This window comes from Varanus komodoensis, unplaced genomic scaffold (genome assembly GCF_004798865.1).
Source record: "Varanus komodoensis strain SLA01 unplaced genomic scaffold, ASM479886v1 scaffold12, whole genome shotgun sequence".
NCBI classification, from domain to species: Eukaryota; Metazoa; Chordata; class Lepidosauria; order Squamata; family Varanidae; genus Varanus; species Varanus komodoensis.
In genome coordinates, this window is record NW_025335349.1 from 24,770,657 (window position 1) to 24,788,297 (window position 17,641).

A 17,641-nucleotide genomic window follows, 5' to 3' on the forward strand; every position below is an offset into this window, starting at 1 on the left:
TTTGTAGGTCATAATCAACACCTTGAATTGGGCCCGGGCTTCAATGGAGGTTAGCCAGGGGCAGTGCCTGTCAGATCTTCAGATGTGATTTCTGGATCAGCAGTGATGCAGCCACTCATCTGAGGCCAGCACTGCTACCGTGACTTCCCACTGCCACCGTCTCACCAGGCTGGCAGCCCGGCCTTCTCAGTTAATGGAAGGAAGGCGCTCCAGTCCTGCAGTTGGCGCCCAGTCAGCTTCCTTCTGCAGATCATTGCCTCTAAGTGACCGGTTGACTTGGCTTCCTAACCTTGCCCTTCTTGGGCTCTTACCATTTCTGTAGGTATTGTATCTGGATGCACCTGAAGTTTGCATAAACACCCGGCCGTGTCCCCCAGGAGAGCTGAATGTCAGTGAGAGTGCCTATCCTGGCAGCAGTGTGGACAGGCCTCCTCGGCCCACCAAGGCCAGCCCAGACGCTTCCTTTGGTACTGAGGTAAGGTACTCCCATTGCAGGGTGGATAAAAATCAATTATTTAAAAAAAAAATAAAAACTGGATTTAAAAAAAATAAATTGGATTTTCAATTGAAACAAGATGTTTTAAATAAAATGCCTTTTGCAGAAAGATCTATTTAAAGATAGTTTTCTGTTTAAGATATATTAGAGTCCAAATGTTATTCATCATGAAATAAGGATTAGTTTTTCATTATGTAGCATGAGACTGTATGTTCATGCAATGCTTTTTGCTTTTTGTTTGATAAATGAATTCCATTAATCCATTCAAGGTTCTGTATAATTATTGGGCATTTTTTCTATCTAGAAGATATTATCACAGAAGCGAGATTTTACAGTTCTCAGAACTGTGAATTGATGTCAGCAGAGATCACATGCCTCTTCTTCACAGCAGAAAGGGTTATAAAATAAACATACAGACCTGAGAAAAAGACCTGAATGCCATTGTTCCTTAGGAAATCTATGTGCACAGAATCGACCCCTTACCTTTTAAGTGCTAAGTTTCAAAACAATTCAGTGAACAGAAAAAGATTGTTGGCAGTGAAATAGATCTGCACAAGAAGCAAAGTGTGAGAAGGGAGGGACAAGCAGTAAAAATCAAAGTGAAATCTTTTAAGCAGAATACTCTCCAAGTCTTTGGATCTTTTTATACATAACTCAGCGTTTACCATATTAGTCTTTCTTTCCCTAGTTTTACTGACTAGAAATTTAAATCATAATTTAAATCAATTTGATTTAAATCAAATCCACACTACCCAGTTGTATGTTGTGCCTGTGCAGAAGCTATGTATGACCAGGTGGAGCAAATGGGCTATAGAGAGTCCAAATAGGCTATGGGGTGATATAAAAGTGTTGTTGCTGTTATTTTTTTAGGGTAATCATAATAATAATTGGGCATTGAAAAGGGAGGGATCAACCTACCATTTTAGATTCAACCACAGATCTGACTTTGGTTTTTTTCCTGCTTTATGAATTGTAAACTTTATATACTTAAGTCTACAATAAAGCTGGGATTGATACCAAAAGGTCAAACCATTTGCCACTTATCAAAGTGGCAAATCATGTTCAAATTTTTTACAAATCATGTTCAAAAACACAATTGGAGTCTCTAATTCATGGTCTACCAGGTTTTACAAAAAGAAAAAGCATGAGAGTCAAGGAAACATCAACCATTTCCAGTTACACTATTCATGTAGCAGTTCCAAAGCTACTCCAAGATAATTTTTCCCTAGTTGCCACGAATGGCTTTGCTGTTGTGAAAATTAAGCTTCATGCACCGGTATCTTGCTGGCTCTGGATCAGACCAAAAGTCCATGTAGCCCACTTTCCACTTTCCAACGGGGTCAACCAGATGCCTCCAGGAAGCCCACAAGCACAGCATGAGGACAGTACATGCACGCTCGCCTGCTCATTCCCTCCCTCCTACACACACTCACTCACCCGATCTGTTTCAAGGCACAGTGCAAGACGCTAGTGCAGCAGTGCAGAACTTCAGTCCCGGAGGCCCCTTCCGGCCCAGCAGAGGTCCCAAATGGGTACACTGTTGTCCTTTCCGTGATTTCCTAGTTTTCACAGTTTTCCTCTGATTCTGAAAGGCTGAAATGCCTCTCCTAAGGCTTAGTCACTGGCAATAAGAGCTTTAAGCTAAAATAATTTGCCGCAGCATTTTTTTTCCCAATTTGCCAAACCATTTTCCTTTGGGTCCCGCCCACTGCTAGAATGTGAGTCCCCAGAGCTTTTCCAAAATGGAATTCAGCCTTTGGGTTGAAAGAGGTTCAACACCCCTATGCTTACCTTCAAAGATCTTTATGGCTTGCACCTAGGGGACTTGAAGGACAACCTGATTCTTTACAGGGCTGCCTATATGCTGGGGTGACTCTTCTTCAGCTGTCGTTACCCATCATAGTTGCCATGAATGGCAACCAAAGAATGGGCCTTCTTAGTGGTGGATGCCCCAGTTTTGCAGTGCTCTCCAAAGACTTTGATTTGCCCAGGCGTGTTGAATGGAAGTTTTTCTCTTTGATTCTGGTCTTTTGCCATACTGTCTTTTGCTGCTTCAGTTTTTCTAAGTTGTTCCTATTTATGTTCTATTACTATATTACATATATCCTGCAGGAATCTTTTTTAAAGGGTAGAATGCAGATTTTAATAAACAAATAAAATACTTTTGACACTTTTAAGAAATGCAGGAATTCCTATTCACGGGTCTCCCACATCAGATCGACTGTAGTTCTTTTTTGTTTTAAGTTCTGATTGATTACAGCTTATTACAGAAGCCATGGCCCCTAACTTCTCATCTCATTTGATTTCACTCTCTGCTCCCCTGCTGAAGAATGATACATTGCTGTACTTGAAAACTGATGGCTTGGAGACCCCACAGAAATGAGGCAGGGGCCATGTAGTGCAATGCCTGTGGATCTGCCAAGTGAGCTAAATCTTCTCTTACCTACTCCCTCCCTCAGAGCGTAATTCGCATCCATCTGCTGGAAGCTGAAAACCTCATTGCCAAAGACAACTTCATGGGTGGGATGATCAAGGGCAAATCAGACCCTTATGTCAAGGTGCGCTTGGGGGGCCAGAAGTTCCGCAGTCGTGTCATCAAGGAGGAGCTCAATCCCCGCTGGAGTGAGATCTATGAGGTAAGGATGCCTCCATGCCACCTCCTTGTGAAACCGAGCTCTGTCGGGCTTCCCAGCCTCGACTGGGTTGGGTTGAGCCTGGTGGAGAATGGCTTTGCCCTGTGCGCGCTCTTTAGGACCACTCCTCCACCCTCTTGCCTGGCTGTCTCTGCAGCCGCTTTGCATGGCTCCCCACATGGCGCACTGATGCCGTGACAAGGTGGGAGACCCAGCTCCAGCCATGAAGCTCACCGGGTGGCTCTGGGCCAGCCACTCACTCTCCGCCTAGCCTGCTGCACAGGTTTGTGATGAGGGTAGAAATCCAGAGGAGGATCACCTGCACTGCCTTGGGTTCCTCACAAGAGGAGAAAAAGCAGGATACAAATGTAATAAATAAATGTGCCTTCCTTGCAGTGCAGGCAGATGCTGGGCCAGGTTCCTAGCAGTACATCCTGCATCTGAATACCTCTGCAGTAGTATAGCTTGCAGAAAACCCAAAGAGATGATCTTGTTTCTGTATAGAGCATGTGCTTAATCCCAGTAGTTCCAAAATATTTTGCTTCCAGCTGTATACATACAGAAATTCACAAATCCCTGGGAGACATTCTCTTCCAGATCAGACAGAGTTTGGGCCATGTTTTCCTAAAGGGCCCCAGAATGGGAAGCTGTAGAGCATGAGAACAGCTCTGTAAGGACAAAGGGCCCCTTCTCCCAATATGGAACAAACAATTTAACACGCACGCACACACACAATTCAAGGCAGATGTCTGTGGAGAAAACCTTTCACTTAGCAGAACAGAATGGGTAACAGAATGCTACAGCATCCTTTCTCAGCACCAGTCCCCACCTACTTATGAGCCTAATTACACAAACTTTACATAGTTGTAAATCACCCAGAGAGCTTCAGCTACCGGGAGGTATAGAAAAAAAAAAGACAAGCATAGTAATAGTAATAACTTGACCCCTCTGTATTGACAAAATAAAACAGTTAAGCAGTCTTTATTTAAATTTGCTTAATAATTGGGAGGGGGCACCTTTTTAACCTGTCAAAGGGTTTTTGACAAGTTGATCTAATCCAGACTCCATGTGGCTGGTATGATGAGAGCTGGAGTCCATCATAACTCGACAGCACTCATTTAGAGAAGGCTGATCTGCTCTAATTCAGTAGCAAAACATAAAGCCCTCCCTTTCTTTGCCCCTTCTCCACTCAAAGTGGTGAGGACTGGACAGAACCCAGGAGGCTGGGGTCTCCACCAGCTCTTTTCTTTCACTCTTGATGCACTGGGGCTCATCTGTGCTGCTAGACTGTGATGCATTGTACAATAATCCACTTTTTTATATCCTCCAGGTAATTGTGAATAACATCCCAGGCCAGGAGGTGGAGTTTGACTTATATGACAAGGATGTTGACAAGGATGATTTCCTTGGAAGGTAAGTTTGGGGCAGGCAGAAGAAAAAATGTTAGCCTTTCTTCCTCTAAGTGGGAAGCAGAGGAAGGTGTGTGAGTAACTTGAATACCCTGTTGGGTTGGAGGTGGAAACAGAGCCAGCCTTCTTTTCTGATAGTTTCCTCAATCTCACAGCCCAGCCACAGACTTTATCGTGGTGGAGCTGTGCAATTCAGTGTGAAAACAGGAAAAGCTTAACCACAAGCCGTGTGAGTTGTTTATTGAATTATAACGACCATTTGATGTGTCAACTATTCTTCCATTGTTTCTGTGATTTGCATTCATGGAGAACAGATTTTACTTCCTGCAGTGCAATTGGATAGAATATTGCCCAGCATTTTAAAATCTCAGGTTTTTATTTTATTTTTGGAAGGAAGGCTAAATATTCAGAGAAAGAAGCTGGGATATCTCCTGAGGAGCAAAGCGTCTGCAGTGTCTCCTACCCCATGGCTAAGGCCTCAGCTTTGGCCCCTGCTGACTTGAGGATCAGTGGCTCTCGAACTAAGCTGCCCTTTGCTCTAGCTTCCAGTACCTACAAAATCCTTGCCCAGGACTTTGTGGCATCAGGAGACTGGATATAAAGAATCAAAGGACAGAATTAGAAGGACTCAAAAACTACCAGGTCCAGGCCTCTGCTGCAAGGCAGGATTCACAACACTCTTCTTCCTATAGTGAAATCTCTACCATCTCTCTGATGAATTGGGCTGTGTCACAGGCCAAGCCAGATACCGCCTGGGCAGCCACAGGTCTCCAGATTCAAGAGATGGTCTGGAATGGAGGAAAATTCCACCATGACTCTAAATTTAGAACATCTGGAATGTTGAGGGATTTGTGAAGCACTTTATGGTATACCATCTGTGTATTTGGCCTTTGCCCTTCTGAGTTGTTTAAATTGTTGGACACAGTCCTGATGGATATTTAGTAAATAGAAATAGATTTTTTAAAAAAATAGTGACTCAGTGTAGCCATGAGTAGGACCCTGGGCCTTGTGGGAAATTCATCTGGGTTCTCCCCAGGGAAATATTTTTGGGCTACAAACTTACGCTGTCATTCTCCTGTCGCTGTTAGTAGTTCCTGGTACTTAGAGGGACTTGTGACCCACCTTGTGGTAGAGTAGAGGGGCAAGAATTTGGCCCTATGGAGTTGTGTCCCCTCTAAGAGAAGAACCATGCTGGATCAAGCCCAGGGCCCATCTAGACCAGCATTCTGTTCACACAGAGTTCAATCAGCTGCCCATGGAAAACCCACAAACAGCCCATGAGGGCAACAGCACCCTCCCACCTGTGGTCTCCAGCCAGTTATTTATTTTTGTGACAGCACATGTGGTAGAGCAAACACCCTTGGCTTCATGAAGGATCCTTTCTTTCTCACCTCTTTCCCCCAAACCCCCACCCTTCAGGTGCAAGATCCCTCTGAGACAGGTGCTAAGCAGCAAGTTTGTTGATGCGGTAAGAGGAATCCACCAGTGGCTCTGGAGCAGGGATAGCGAAGATACTGCTCTGCTGCTCTTACTCCCCCCACCTTCTTCCTGTTTCAGTGGCTCCCCCTGGAGGATGTGAAATCAGGACGACTCCATGTGAAGCTGGAGTGCCTGCCCCCCATACCCAGTGCTGCTGAGCTGGAGCAGGTAATGAGAGGTTACCCCAACCCTAATCCCAATCTCAACCCTTAGGAAGAAGGTTGTTGATTTATGAAGCAGCCAAAATATCTAGATCAGAGGCATGCAACTGGTGGCCTCCAGATGTTTTGATCTATATCCCCCAACCAAACTAGTCAGCATAGGCAATGTCGGGGGATGACACAGGTCAAACCATGTGGAGGCCCACAAGTGGTCCACCCTGGTGTAGATGCTGCACAAACTTTAAAAATAACACAAGACATCCTGACAATCTAGGGTTGGGCCATTCCTCAAAATGTCATGCTGAGGGTGGATTCATATTTTCTCATCTTCCTTTTTGTGATGCCTTTTTAAAGGCACGGGCTATTTCTTATCCTAACTTCTGTTTCATAAAGGCATAACTGAAACTAAATTTTCAGTCAGATCAAAGAAAGACCTGGAGTTCAGACAGCTGGAAGCCGTAGGTCTAGACTGAGGGATTAGAGCTGCGGGGGGGGGGGGGGGGGGGGACAAGACACCCACAGACCGTGGGCTTTCAGAAGGGCATGTGCACCCGATCAGAGGGAGAGGCAGAATCCTCATCCTCACTGCTGCAGAGACAGGATGGCCTGGAGCAGCCTCTTAATGACTAGTTCATGTGACCATTGCCTGAAATCTTCCCACTGGTAGTTGCCTCTTTTTGGAGAGATAACAACAACCATCTTGTGCGGAGTCATCATAGGAAGACTGCAGGTCAGCAAATGATCATCTGATAAAGGTTGCATTGAAAGTAACCTAATAAATCCACCCACTGTCTGTTCTCCGGAGTGTTCTCTGATGGTGGGCAGACCATTTGTTCTAGGCCCAAGTATAGTCGTGACTGCTCCTTTTCACAGGTACTGCGGGTGAACAGCTTGATCCAGACACCAAAGAGTGAGGAACTGTCCTCAGCCCTGCTGTCTGTCTTCCTTGACAGGGCAACTGACCTGCCGGTGAGTGGAAATACCATTAGAGGCTATTACAGAGAGATAAACCCCTATCAGAGATGTAAGGCTGCTGACTGATCTTTGGGCAAGATAAAGAAGAGCTCTCTGCTCAGTCTGGAACAAGCAAGGACCCAGGGAAGATTTGCAGCGGAGGCACACAAAGGTGTGTGAGACACTGCCATGCCGGTAGTTTTCGAAAGACAGTGGGGCACACTGCTGATGAACACAGTCTGGTATCCACGTTTACAACACGCACAGGTGCAACAGACAAACTAGGAGGGTTTTGAAAAGTCAATATGTCTTCATTTGATTTGGAACATGAGCATATGATAAAGATTCCATATAGTGCTACATTTCTGGGGGAAATGGGAGTACATGCTGCTGTTTCAGTTTCCTTTTTCTCTTTTTTCTTTTTGTGTCCGCTGAATGTATGTGCCTCTTTGATGGGGTGCAGCAATAAAGGCTCAAAAGTAACGTGTGGTCATTCACAGCTGCATGCACTCAAGAGCAGCCATGTTCTGCATTATGTGTGGAGCCCCTCTGGATAGAAGAAGCCCTCCTCTTCAGGGGGTCATCCTCCACATGTGCAGGGCAACAATGATGCAAGCAGGGACCGGACGACTACCCCATATTCATACTTAAACAGCCAACTTCAGGAGTGCCTCAATTGCAGCCTGTTGAAACCTACAAAACTTTCCGACATTCTCTCTCTCTCCTCTAGCTGCGGAAGGGTTCAAAACCCCCAAGTCCTTACATCAGTCTCTCCGTCCATGGTGTCTCCTATAAGACCAAGGTAATGGCATATGGGGAAGAACATGCTTCTTGAAAGGAAGGATCGACTTGCAGTGAGTGGTAAAGCATCCCTTTGGGGCAGGAAGCAGGCAGGCAGCCTCAGATAGCTGGCAAAGCGGGTGAAGTGGGGATGAAATGGTAAAAAGGAGCAGCCAGGTTTGTGAACAGTGATATAGAAGGAGTGAATGTGTACACGTACAAACGCATGCACTTAATTTAAAGAGTGAGGACTTTTCATGACTCTGTGGCTGGAAAATAGATTTCCTTACCCAATTAAGTCCCCAACTGTTTGTTGAGTATTGAATGGTATTGATCCTCATTCTTTATTTACAAGAAAGGTACTAAACACATCTGGGCTGCTCCCAAAATACTGAAGGATAGTAGATAGAGTAGGAATTAAGACTGAGTGGCTTTTGAAATTTTTAAAAATGCTGAAAAGGACTAGATCTTTATATAATGTACATCATTGGTTGATTAATTTTTTATCCTGCCTTTCCAGCCAAAATGATGCTTACAGATGTTTGTTTTGCCAATTTTTGTAAATAGCTTTATAAATAGAAATGACCCCTGCAAAAAAAGTGAAAATAAATGCCTTATTCACATTGCATTATATAGCTCCTTGATAACTCCACCTCTGTGTTAAATACACAACATTTGAGCAGCCATGCCACTGTGGAGATGCACTCCGCACATTTTCTTCAGACAAATCCACCCTCTGGGACTGAGAAGAAGTCACTTGCACGCCTGCAGCAGAAACTGGCTGTGCACAATGGGGACTTAGATCAAGGAGAAGAATTTACTGTCCTAGGCAGACCTCTGTAGAGGAATCCCCTGGCCACTCTTGGCTCTGCCCTCGTTTGGCAGAATTGAGTTAGCAGTACCATGTCTTTCATTTGCTCAAGCGCCATCTTCTGCACAGGTTTCTTATGTCACCCTACAGAAAGTGGTAACTAAACCTCCGAACGGTGACATTTTCTTTCCTTCTGCCTTTCCAAATGTTGAAGGGTTTTGTCATGGCCTCTTCTCTGACTTCAGGTCGCCCCTCAAATGGTAGAGCCAGTATGGGATGAAGCTTTCTCCTTCCTTATCAAGAGGCCCCATGCAGAATCTCTGGAGCTACAGGTAGAATTTGTGTACCCCCTTCATCCCCCAGACCCTCTCTTACTGCTTCTCCCCCACCAGGCCTTTTCTCAAGTCAACTGGGTGCCAAATGGTGGTCCTCCATATTGGGGAGGGCCTGTTCAGAGTTAATCTGCAAATGGCAGAAGCCATAGTTGCTCTGGGTGACTGTGACCTCAGTAGGACTCTTTGCACTATGAGGGGACTGTCCCCTTATAGCTTAAAACAGGCCCTGGGCAACATTTTTTTCTGTTGATGGTCAGAAGTGGGTGGGTCACTCCTTTGTCTCTGTCTCTGCCCCCCCCCCCTTTCTTTCTCTCCCTCTTGCTTCCCATGCAACAGGACTGCCATGGAAGAGACGGCTCATTCTTGCCTGAGTTCTAAACCGATCATAAGCAGAGGGCAGTAGAAATTAGGCTGTGGACCACATAAACTTTGGTCAAGGGCCACAGGTTGCTCATCCCTGGCTTGACAAATTGCAGGGCAAGAGCGATATTGTTCTTAGGCCCATTTCTTGGGACCTTAATACCCTCTTCCCATTTCATCTGTGAAGTGTTGATTTGTTATTCCTGTAGGTGAAAGATGATGGGCATGTGCTGGGAGCATTGTCCCTTCCCCTTTCGCAGCTGCTGGAGGCAGAGGGACTCGTCCTTGACCGCTGGTTTCAGCTCAGCAACTCTGGTACCACCTCCCAGCTCCTGATGCGAGTGCAGCTTGGGGTAAGTGGAGTTGTGCAAAAGAGCCATTCAGGGTTAATGTCACACGGTCTGACTGCCTCACCCTGTCCTGCAGCTCCTCATCTCTCAACACTCTGGAGTGGAAGCTTTTCACAGTATGGCAGCAGACGAGAATGATGAGAGTTCCCAGAGAGGGTCTGAGACAGAACTGTATATCAGAGAGGATGGAGAGACCGGTTCCTCACAAGAGCTGCGTCAGCGTGTATCACATGCCAACAGGTACGGAAGGTCCCAGGACAGAAAGTGAAACCTAATGCAGGCAGATTTGATCCCCAAATAGCAGGCTTTCCTACACTGTCTCATTCTTGCGCCGTCAACACCTCCCTCTTTAACATAGGCCCTCTGTTATAGAGATTCCACTTCTTCAGAGCATTTCAAGTCCAGTGTTTCATATCTGAGGAAACCCTCTTCTTCCCTCAGATAAAGCAGCCATCATGTTTACGCTGTACTGTCGAAAATGCATGAACGTGTCGGCCACCAAAGGTGATGGCGACCTGGTTCTTCTGGTGTGAATGGTGCTGAGAGACACGGCTCCTCACCAGTGTCATTTTGTACATGTTAAACATCGATGTAATATTAACATCGGTACCATAGACTGAGGGTCATCAAACTCCTGTTCTGACAGTCCGTCTCTCCCGGCGTCCGCCTCATCTTGAAGTGCTCTGTGCTGTCCTCTGTGCCAGGCCCGTGTCTCTTGATCTGCCCTGATGTCCCAGTGGCCTTGTGTTGGCAGGAGTGGCATTAACACTCGAGACAAGCTTGGTGGCTGCTGCTGGCCTGGATTCTCTGACATCACAGTGGGCTTTGCCAGCCTACAGTCAGGGAGCCGATTAGAAGGGAGGGGAGCTAGAATCTCATCTCTGAGGACCAGGGTCTGGCTATGGAATGGAAGTCAGTACACTGTGGGCTTTTGAATAACATCTTGTTGATGCAGATCGGTTGAGTGGTCTTGGAGCTTTTTGCCAGAAAGCGACAGACAACGCTTGCTGTTTATGTACGTAATATATTTAATACTTTACGAGATGAGCAGCACGTCTTGCAGCACAGCGATCATCTGGGCTCTGGGAACGCCAGCAAGTCTACTTTCCAGCCACCCTCATTGCTGTTTTGCACAGGTGGCGACTGTTACCTGGCATACATCTCATTGCTAATGCATTCTGCCGCCACAGTGAATGCACCACATTAGATTCCCTTTGCATCTGTGGCCACAACATGGGAAACGTTTAATCTTATCTTTAATGCATTGAGCTCTTGAAAGCAGCACCTTCCGTTCCATCTCTGTGCTATTCTGAATATTCCTTATTCCACCACATCTCCTTCCTCCAGTTGCACGCGCTACAAATAAAGATATCTAAAAATATCTCACCCTCTCCTGATCCCAGCCTTGCACATTGCCCTCATTTCCTCATCTTTCGCATCATTCTGCATTTCAGTAATTTGGAGCTGTCAGACTCGCCTCTGGGCCAGCTGCACCTCACCGTCTGGTACAACATGGATGCGCGCAGACTTATTGTCATCGTACATGCCTGCAGGTAATGGCCTAGGGTGGAGGAAGGATGATTTGAAAGAAAGGACAGGAAGGGGGACCGCTTTGACAGGCACCCCGAGAAGGGCTGCCTGTGTTTTCATGTTTGGAGATGGGACAAGCCTCAGCCACGTTGCTGCAGTCTTTTCCTTCCAGTGCAAGAGGGTATTCATTATTTATTTGTTAGATTTCTACCCTGGCCCATTAGCCAAAATGGCTCTCTTAAGGCCTGCTAGTAATACATCCTCTTTTTGCCTTCTACCAGCAGGCTGCCTGTGAGCAGTACAAAATACAGTAAATCAGAGTACCTCAAGCCCAGGTGCCGGATCCAGCCCACTTGAAGTCCCAGGCCCACCCTGTGGGTCTCTGCAGAAGGCCACACTTCTTCCCCTGCCTCCACCGTTCCCCCAACTACCAGTCCCCTGGTGGTGCCCTGACTTTGGTGCAGCTTTTTCCCTATCCTGAAAGCTTGAGAGCTCTAAGCAGAATCTGTTGGTTGTTTTGGCCCACTCACCCCGGAATGTGGCCCCTGCAGTAAGTTAACCTTCCAGAGCATTTTCCAGACTTTACCCTTGACACTCACATTTCCAGTCGTTCTGAACCCCAGATAGTGAGGCAGAGCTGCTAAAAGGGCTACAGGCGTGCTCCTCCGCTTAAGTGGTGCAATGTGGCAACAAACAGCTTCTAAAGATGTCCAGGCTAAAAAAGTGAAGTATGACAAAATAGCATGTGCTAAGAGGTGTGGAAGGAAGGGGCTTGTTTCATTAGTGAGCCATTGTCACTTGGAAGACCTGGACAGTTTATATTGCCTCTCAACATGTCCACAGTTTAATCTTCTTTTGCCTCTCTCATCTTAGAATGCCTCCTTCCTGTTTATTTGGCAGCACTGCATTTTACTGTCCTCTCTAACCAACCAGTCCTTCGCACTTCTTCCAGGAACCTGAAGTCAAGTGCCAAGGATACTCCTGACCCCTATGTCTCCCTCATTCTACTTCCTGACAAATCCCGGGTCACCAAGAGAAAGACGACCGTACGGAAGAAAACACTTAACCCTGAGTTCAACGAAAAGTAAGCAAGGCGACTGTTGCAATTGTAAGTGGGTGGTGGGTGTCTGAAAGGGCCACCATCGGGACTGAGCAACGCTGGAGAATTAGAGCTGCCACCAAGATGAGCTGAATGACTAGTTCCAGGTTTGGTCTTCAAAATAAGGGCTCACTATTTACTCAGATTTCTCCAACATTGAAGAAGATGGCCTATGCACCTGACCAGATCCTTTTCTATTGGGTGAATTCATTCCAAAATAGCGGCGAGTCCCTGTTTCCACACTTAGAATCACTGCTATAATTAACTTCCATGTTCCAAACAGAAACTTGGATGAATACAATGAGGGGAAATACACACTTTACCTTGAGGTCACTATTCTGGTTGCAAAAAGATAAAAATTGTTATAGGTTCCCTTAACACAAATGATATTTCTATGCCACTCTTCATTTATATGAGATCCCAGTGCAAAATACTGCATTGTTCTTGATGATGGTGTTGTTGTTGTTGTTGTTTTTTCTTTGAACAAAAGTAGGCATATTGTAAACAAAAGAATAATTAGATCAATGCAATTAAATTGCAACAGGTTTGAATGGGATCTATCACTTGAAGAGGCCCAACGAAGGAAGCTGGAGGCCTACATCAAAAACAGTGTCTCTTTCATGTCCCGAGGGGAGCCAATTGGAAAGGTAATGGGCCAAGCGTTTAGCAGTGGGTTCCCTGTTGGAGAGGAGCAGGTACATGACCAGCTGATCTGTGTTCTTGCCTCCTAGGTGCACATCGACCTCTCCCAGAAGGACCTGACCCAGGGGGCAGCACAGTGGTGAGTACAGGCAGCACAAGAGTACAGAGAAAAGGGAGGGCCGCTGGGTCAGCAGCCGAGCCTGGGCCACTTCTCTGCCTCTGTGTGCAGACTGCAGAAAGTGCAAACCAGCAGAGCATGCCTTGGGCTCTGGGCTGGGGGCAGAGGTATTTTTTCCACAGCATACCCTGTTTTGCAAAAACCCAGGGCACAGGGCTAGTCTTAATTTAGGGAAAGTTAGGGAAATTATGTAGACTTGTGATGAGAAAGTCCCTCCCAAGGAGAGGGGCAATAGCAGGGTTTCTTCCACAACGAATGCTGTAGATAAACTCATATAAGCTCACATCCAGGAAGATCACAGTAAGCTCTTCTCTACGCAAGGCATTTATTCTGTGCTTGTCCTTCCTCACTCACAGTAGTTCGTAGGCATTTCACATAATGTCATGAAGATTGTGAAAAGTCAAGTAATATCTGTGAGTGGCATGAAACTTTCCATGTTTTAAGGATTCCTGCTGTAGCACAGTGTCACCTTGTAGTTGTACTTTATTTCTATTCCTTACTATGTCGAATAAAGAACTGTAAGGTGCTTTTACTGACCCAGGAAATATGAAGTTCTTGAATCCTGGAACTATAATATTCCTCTTTTCTCACTTGCTCATCTAGCCTACTGAAGTCTACTCCTTTTCGTTAAAACTTTTGAATCCATAGTGCAGGCTAGATGTGCCCGCTTACGAGTTCATCAGATGTAGAGCTGCATTCTCCACACTAGTCTCAAAGCAACTTACAGCAGACCAGCCAAATATACAAATAATAAGGTTTAAATTGTTTTAAAGAATCGGCCTTAAACATTAATTCTGCAGTTAGAACCAACTGATATCAGTTGCATCACAATCCATGTGCCTGAATACCCCATGCACGCCCACTGGAAGTGAGGTCCCACCTCATTGTGTGGGTTCAATTGCTTTTAGCTTGTTTTTATGTCCCAAAGGCCTGAAAGTGTTCTCCTTATCTTGCAGGTACGATTTAAAAGATGACAGAACCAGCTCCTAGCCTCCACAGCACCTCCTTTCTCGCAATATCCCCATCCAGGGAGTTGAAGAGCTGGCATGAATACTGCTGCCGCCACCCTTCACCGCAGGATTCCAAGCTCACCCCCTGCTGGATGGGCTTTCAGTGTTTTGTTTTTCAGCAGTCATAGTGTTGTGTTCTTAGAAGCTTCTTTTTCAATGTGAAGCTGATAACGTTAGAGAAGTGACTCCTGGGTGGGCTTTGGAGGAGATGGGGTGATGATTCACATCCTGCATTCACCCTGTATGCTTCTCTCAGCACTGCAAACCGCATGCTGCCTTTTTATTGACCAAAGAAGTGGGCCTTTTTCATCCTTCTGCTTGGGATGAAGTTCCTCACAAGCTTGCAGATGCTGTGAGCTGATGCTTTCAGCAGCCACTGGAAAAGAAGCAAAAAGGCCTGGGAGTAAACTGAGCCTAGGATAGGGTGCTAGCTGGAAGGGTACAAGAAGACCAACCTGGAGGGACCAAATACTTTCCTCATAGTAACAGTGGGCCAATAACCTCCTTTGGAACAAAGGGTTCCACACCTGAAGAGGGTCACTGGCATCCCAAAGTGGGCCTTCTACCAACTTCTATCTGGAAAGGGAACATTATGTATCTCCTGATTCAGGTGGGAAATTGGTTGAGATTCTGTCCCAGTTCTCTCGTTGATAAGTTTCTAGAGTGGCATTTTGCCATTTTAAACAAAAGAATTTAAAAGCATAAGTGGGGAGGGTGCAGTGGCCAAGCAGTTTTTAGTCACAACATTTATTCTTATTCCCCCACCCCTCTACTGGGAAATCCATGGCTCTGATCTCTGCGCATGTAGCTGATGCCTCTAGTGGAATATTGCCTGTACTCCAAGAGTTTGCAAACCCATTCTCCTGGCAGCACTTCCAGATCCCCTCACATTACCTGTTTTTGCCTGATTTTGGCTCCTTGTTCTAGCTTGTTGTGCTGCTAATCCAAATGGGAAGCCTGCCCTCTTGCAATATCTTTCATTTGTGCCACCTTTGTTGCTTTTAAAAAAGATGAATGTTGCTTGGTGCCTTCTTGCACGTCTGTCAGGGAACTGGTGCATGGAACAGGACCCTCCTACACCTCACACTCCTGCACCAAGTTCTACGGCTGTGCGTGCGCATTCTGTAGCAAGGAAACACCAATTCCACGCTCCACATCAGATTTACAGATATGCAGAATTTATCTACCTGTATACAGAGTAACTTGCAATATTTGCATTTTAACTGACTTTGAATCTATTTTGCAAGCTGTGGGGAGTGATAGACTTGAAGGTTTTGGGAGAGAAGATCTTTCAAGGGGCCAAAGGTTGCCTAGTTAGATAAGGCCAGAAGCCTCCCCACACAGACCTCCAGACTTACACTGTAGAAATGGTTTTAAGGTGTTCTTTGCTATGATAAAAAACTTTTAAAGCTGACCTTCTGGGGCTTCTCCATACATTAAAATAACACCCTTGACAGACTGATAAAGCACTGCTTGTAAATCTGCAGTGCTGTGCCATTTTGGGCATCAGGGGCTCCGTGCTTTTAAAATAGAGCCCAATGGCAAGGGCTCCATTTTTTGCCTTTCTCTCTTCCCCAAGCTGCTCTTCCCTGTGCTGCGCTTGATGGGGGTGCCTCCCAAAGACGTGGGCAGCATGGACTTCCCCTGATGGTATTTTCTGGCAGCTGCACTGGCTTTGTCTTTGTGGAGGCTTGTTGTCTGCAGTGTTGCCATGAGAAAGAATCATACTGCTTTAGTGATTTAAAAAATAATCATGCGGATAAGCCCTCAGGAAGTTAAATCCTGTTAGATGCCTCATAGTGACTGTAGATTTCTTCTGCCTTTCCAGACCTTGTAATCTGGAGCAGGTGGGCAGGATTTTTGTGCCAGAGTCGGGACATGCTTGAAGCCTTCCCAAAATATAGAGCAAGAGCATTTCTTTGCTGTGCTCACTGCAGTTCCACTGTCCAGCAATCCCCTCTCCTCCCCCCCCCCCCCCGCACACACACATCTTGCAATATGGGAACTGCTTCTCAGCCCTGTCCTTTTTTGTTCTGTCTCTCAGTCACACATATGCACACATACATGTGATAGCACTTCTGAAGCCACCAAAACCATTCTTATGAAGGTTTTTTTTTTAACAGCATATTTCTACATGTATGACCATGGCGAATGTACTTGACAAGCAGAGCCACCTCCTTGTAGAATCTGGCTGTGCTCCCAAGAGTCTGTCGACAGAGGGAGCCAAGTGTGCCTGTAGGGAACCCAGTCCCGTGCTGCCTTCCATGCCAAATCAGAGCTCCACTAGTGCTTTTCCTCAGGCAGGCTTTACCGTGTTTCTGGCACTTGCGCCTCTTGTAGCAGCCACGGCAACATGTTGTACCAAATAAAGAGAGGAAGAAAATGACGTTGCTTTAGGTTTTATTTACACCACCACCACCACCACCACCACCACCAAAACTTGATGGGAAAGCAAGTATACACCCTGCTTGAGGTACTGCAATTGCAGTGCTCAAAGCAACCTTTCAGGTGGAGCATGTAGTCGCTCCTTTGGACAATAAGACTCAAAAAAAGGGGACTGATGGAATGATCTGCAGTAAGGCCAAACCATGTGCTACCCTCTGGGGAGGTGCCCTAGGATCTCCTGAATATGTGCAAACAAAGCTGGGGTCTGCACAGGTCCCCAGTATACGAACTTCTTCCCTTGCTGGGTTGCCTCCTGCCCCAGAAGCACTTCATACAGCTTCTGCTATGACCTGGCTGGGTAGAGAGCCTGCTTAAAATATAAGGCAGGTTTGTGACACCTTCCCTGTCAGTGGCCATAACTGCTTTAGGGTGTCTGTGCCCAACATGCACGTGGCACCATCTCAGGTAGAATATTTTATCCTTCCTTGTACTTTGTTCTTTTTTTAATAAAGGGGGTGCAGGGACCCAGATCAACGTCTGTATAGACTTCCAGTTATTCAGAAGCTGATGGTTGTGGGGATCATACAAAAGCACTGCAGCTGCAATGTGTACATAGACATCAATCTTTCAGTAAAATTCGTATGTAGCAATTAAAGATTAAATGCTTGTTTTTGACCTGGCATCCCAATGTATACAATAAAGACACTAGATAGATCTCCCTGGGAAGAGCATTTCAGTGGGGGTGCTACAAAGGAGGCTTTTCCCCCAGTGGTCCCCTCTCACGCTGTTGTGGGTGGTAGCTCCCAGAGAAGATGTTCTGTTAGGCTTTATAACCTTCCTCCAGAAAGGATCCTGAAGTGGCTTTCAGACTAATGAAAACAGCATAAGAAAAACAGGATGAAGGGCAAAAGGAAAATGATAATCCTCAAGCACCACTTCTTATAATGATCCACTGTGATGGAAAGGGGCCAAAATTTGTTTCAGTGGGCCTCTAAAAACTAGATGCCTTTTCTAGGATGGCCTGGAATT

General features: G+C 45.9%; 1 protein-coding gene across 1 annotated transcript in view; it reads left to right on the plus strand.

Moving 5' to 3' along the window:
- Positions 1–16,613, plus strand: part of ESYT1 (extended synaptotagmin 1) — a 50,902-nt gene extending 34,289 nt beyond the window's left edge. The window contains exons 17-31 of the mRNA XM_044421909.1: positions 323–475; positions 2,956–3,132; positions 4,460–4,542; positions 5,958–6,006; positions 6,096–6,185; positions 7,052–7,147; positions 7,863–7,934; positions 8,969–9,055; positions 9,628–9,771; positions 9,845–10,008; positions 11,223–11,321; positions 12,251–12,382; positions 12,942–13,044; positions 13,129–13,178; positions 14,174–16,613. Of these exons, the coding sequence (XP_044277844.1) occupies positions 323–475; positions 2,956–3,132; positions 4,460–4,542; positions 5,958–6,006; positions 6,096–6,185; positions 7,052–7,147; positions 7,863–7,934; positions 8,969–9,055; positions 9,628–9,771; positions 9,845–10,008; positions 11,223–11,321; positions 12,251–12,382; positions 12,942–13,044; positions 13,129–13,178; positions 14,174–14,207 (1,533 nt within the window). The 3' untranslated portion in view covers positions 14,208–16,613. The remainder of the gene's footprint in view (positions 1–322; positions 476–2,955; positions 3,133–4,459; positions 4,543–5,957; positions 6,007–6,095; positions 6,186–7,051; positions 7,148–7,862; positions 7,935–8,968; positions 9,056–9,627; positions 9,772–9,844; positions 10,009–11,222; positions 11,322–12,250; positions 12,383–12,941; positions 13,045–13,128; positions 13,179–14,173) is intronic.
- Positions 16,614–17,641: the final 1,028 nt, after the last annotated feature.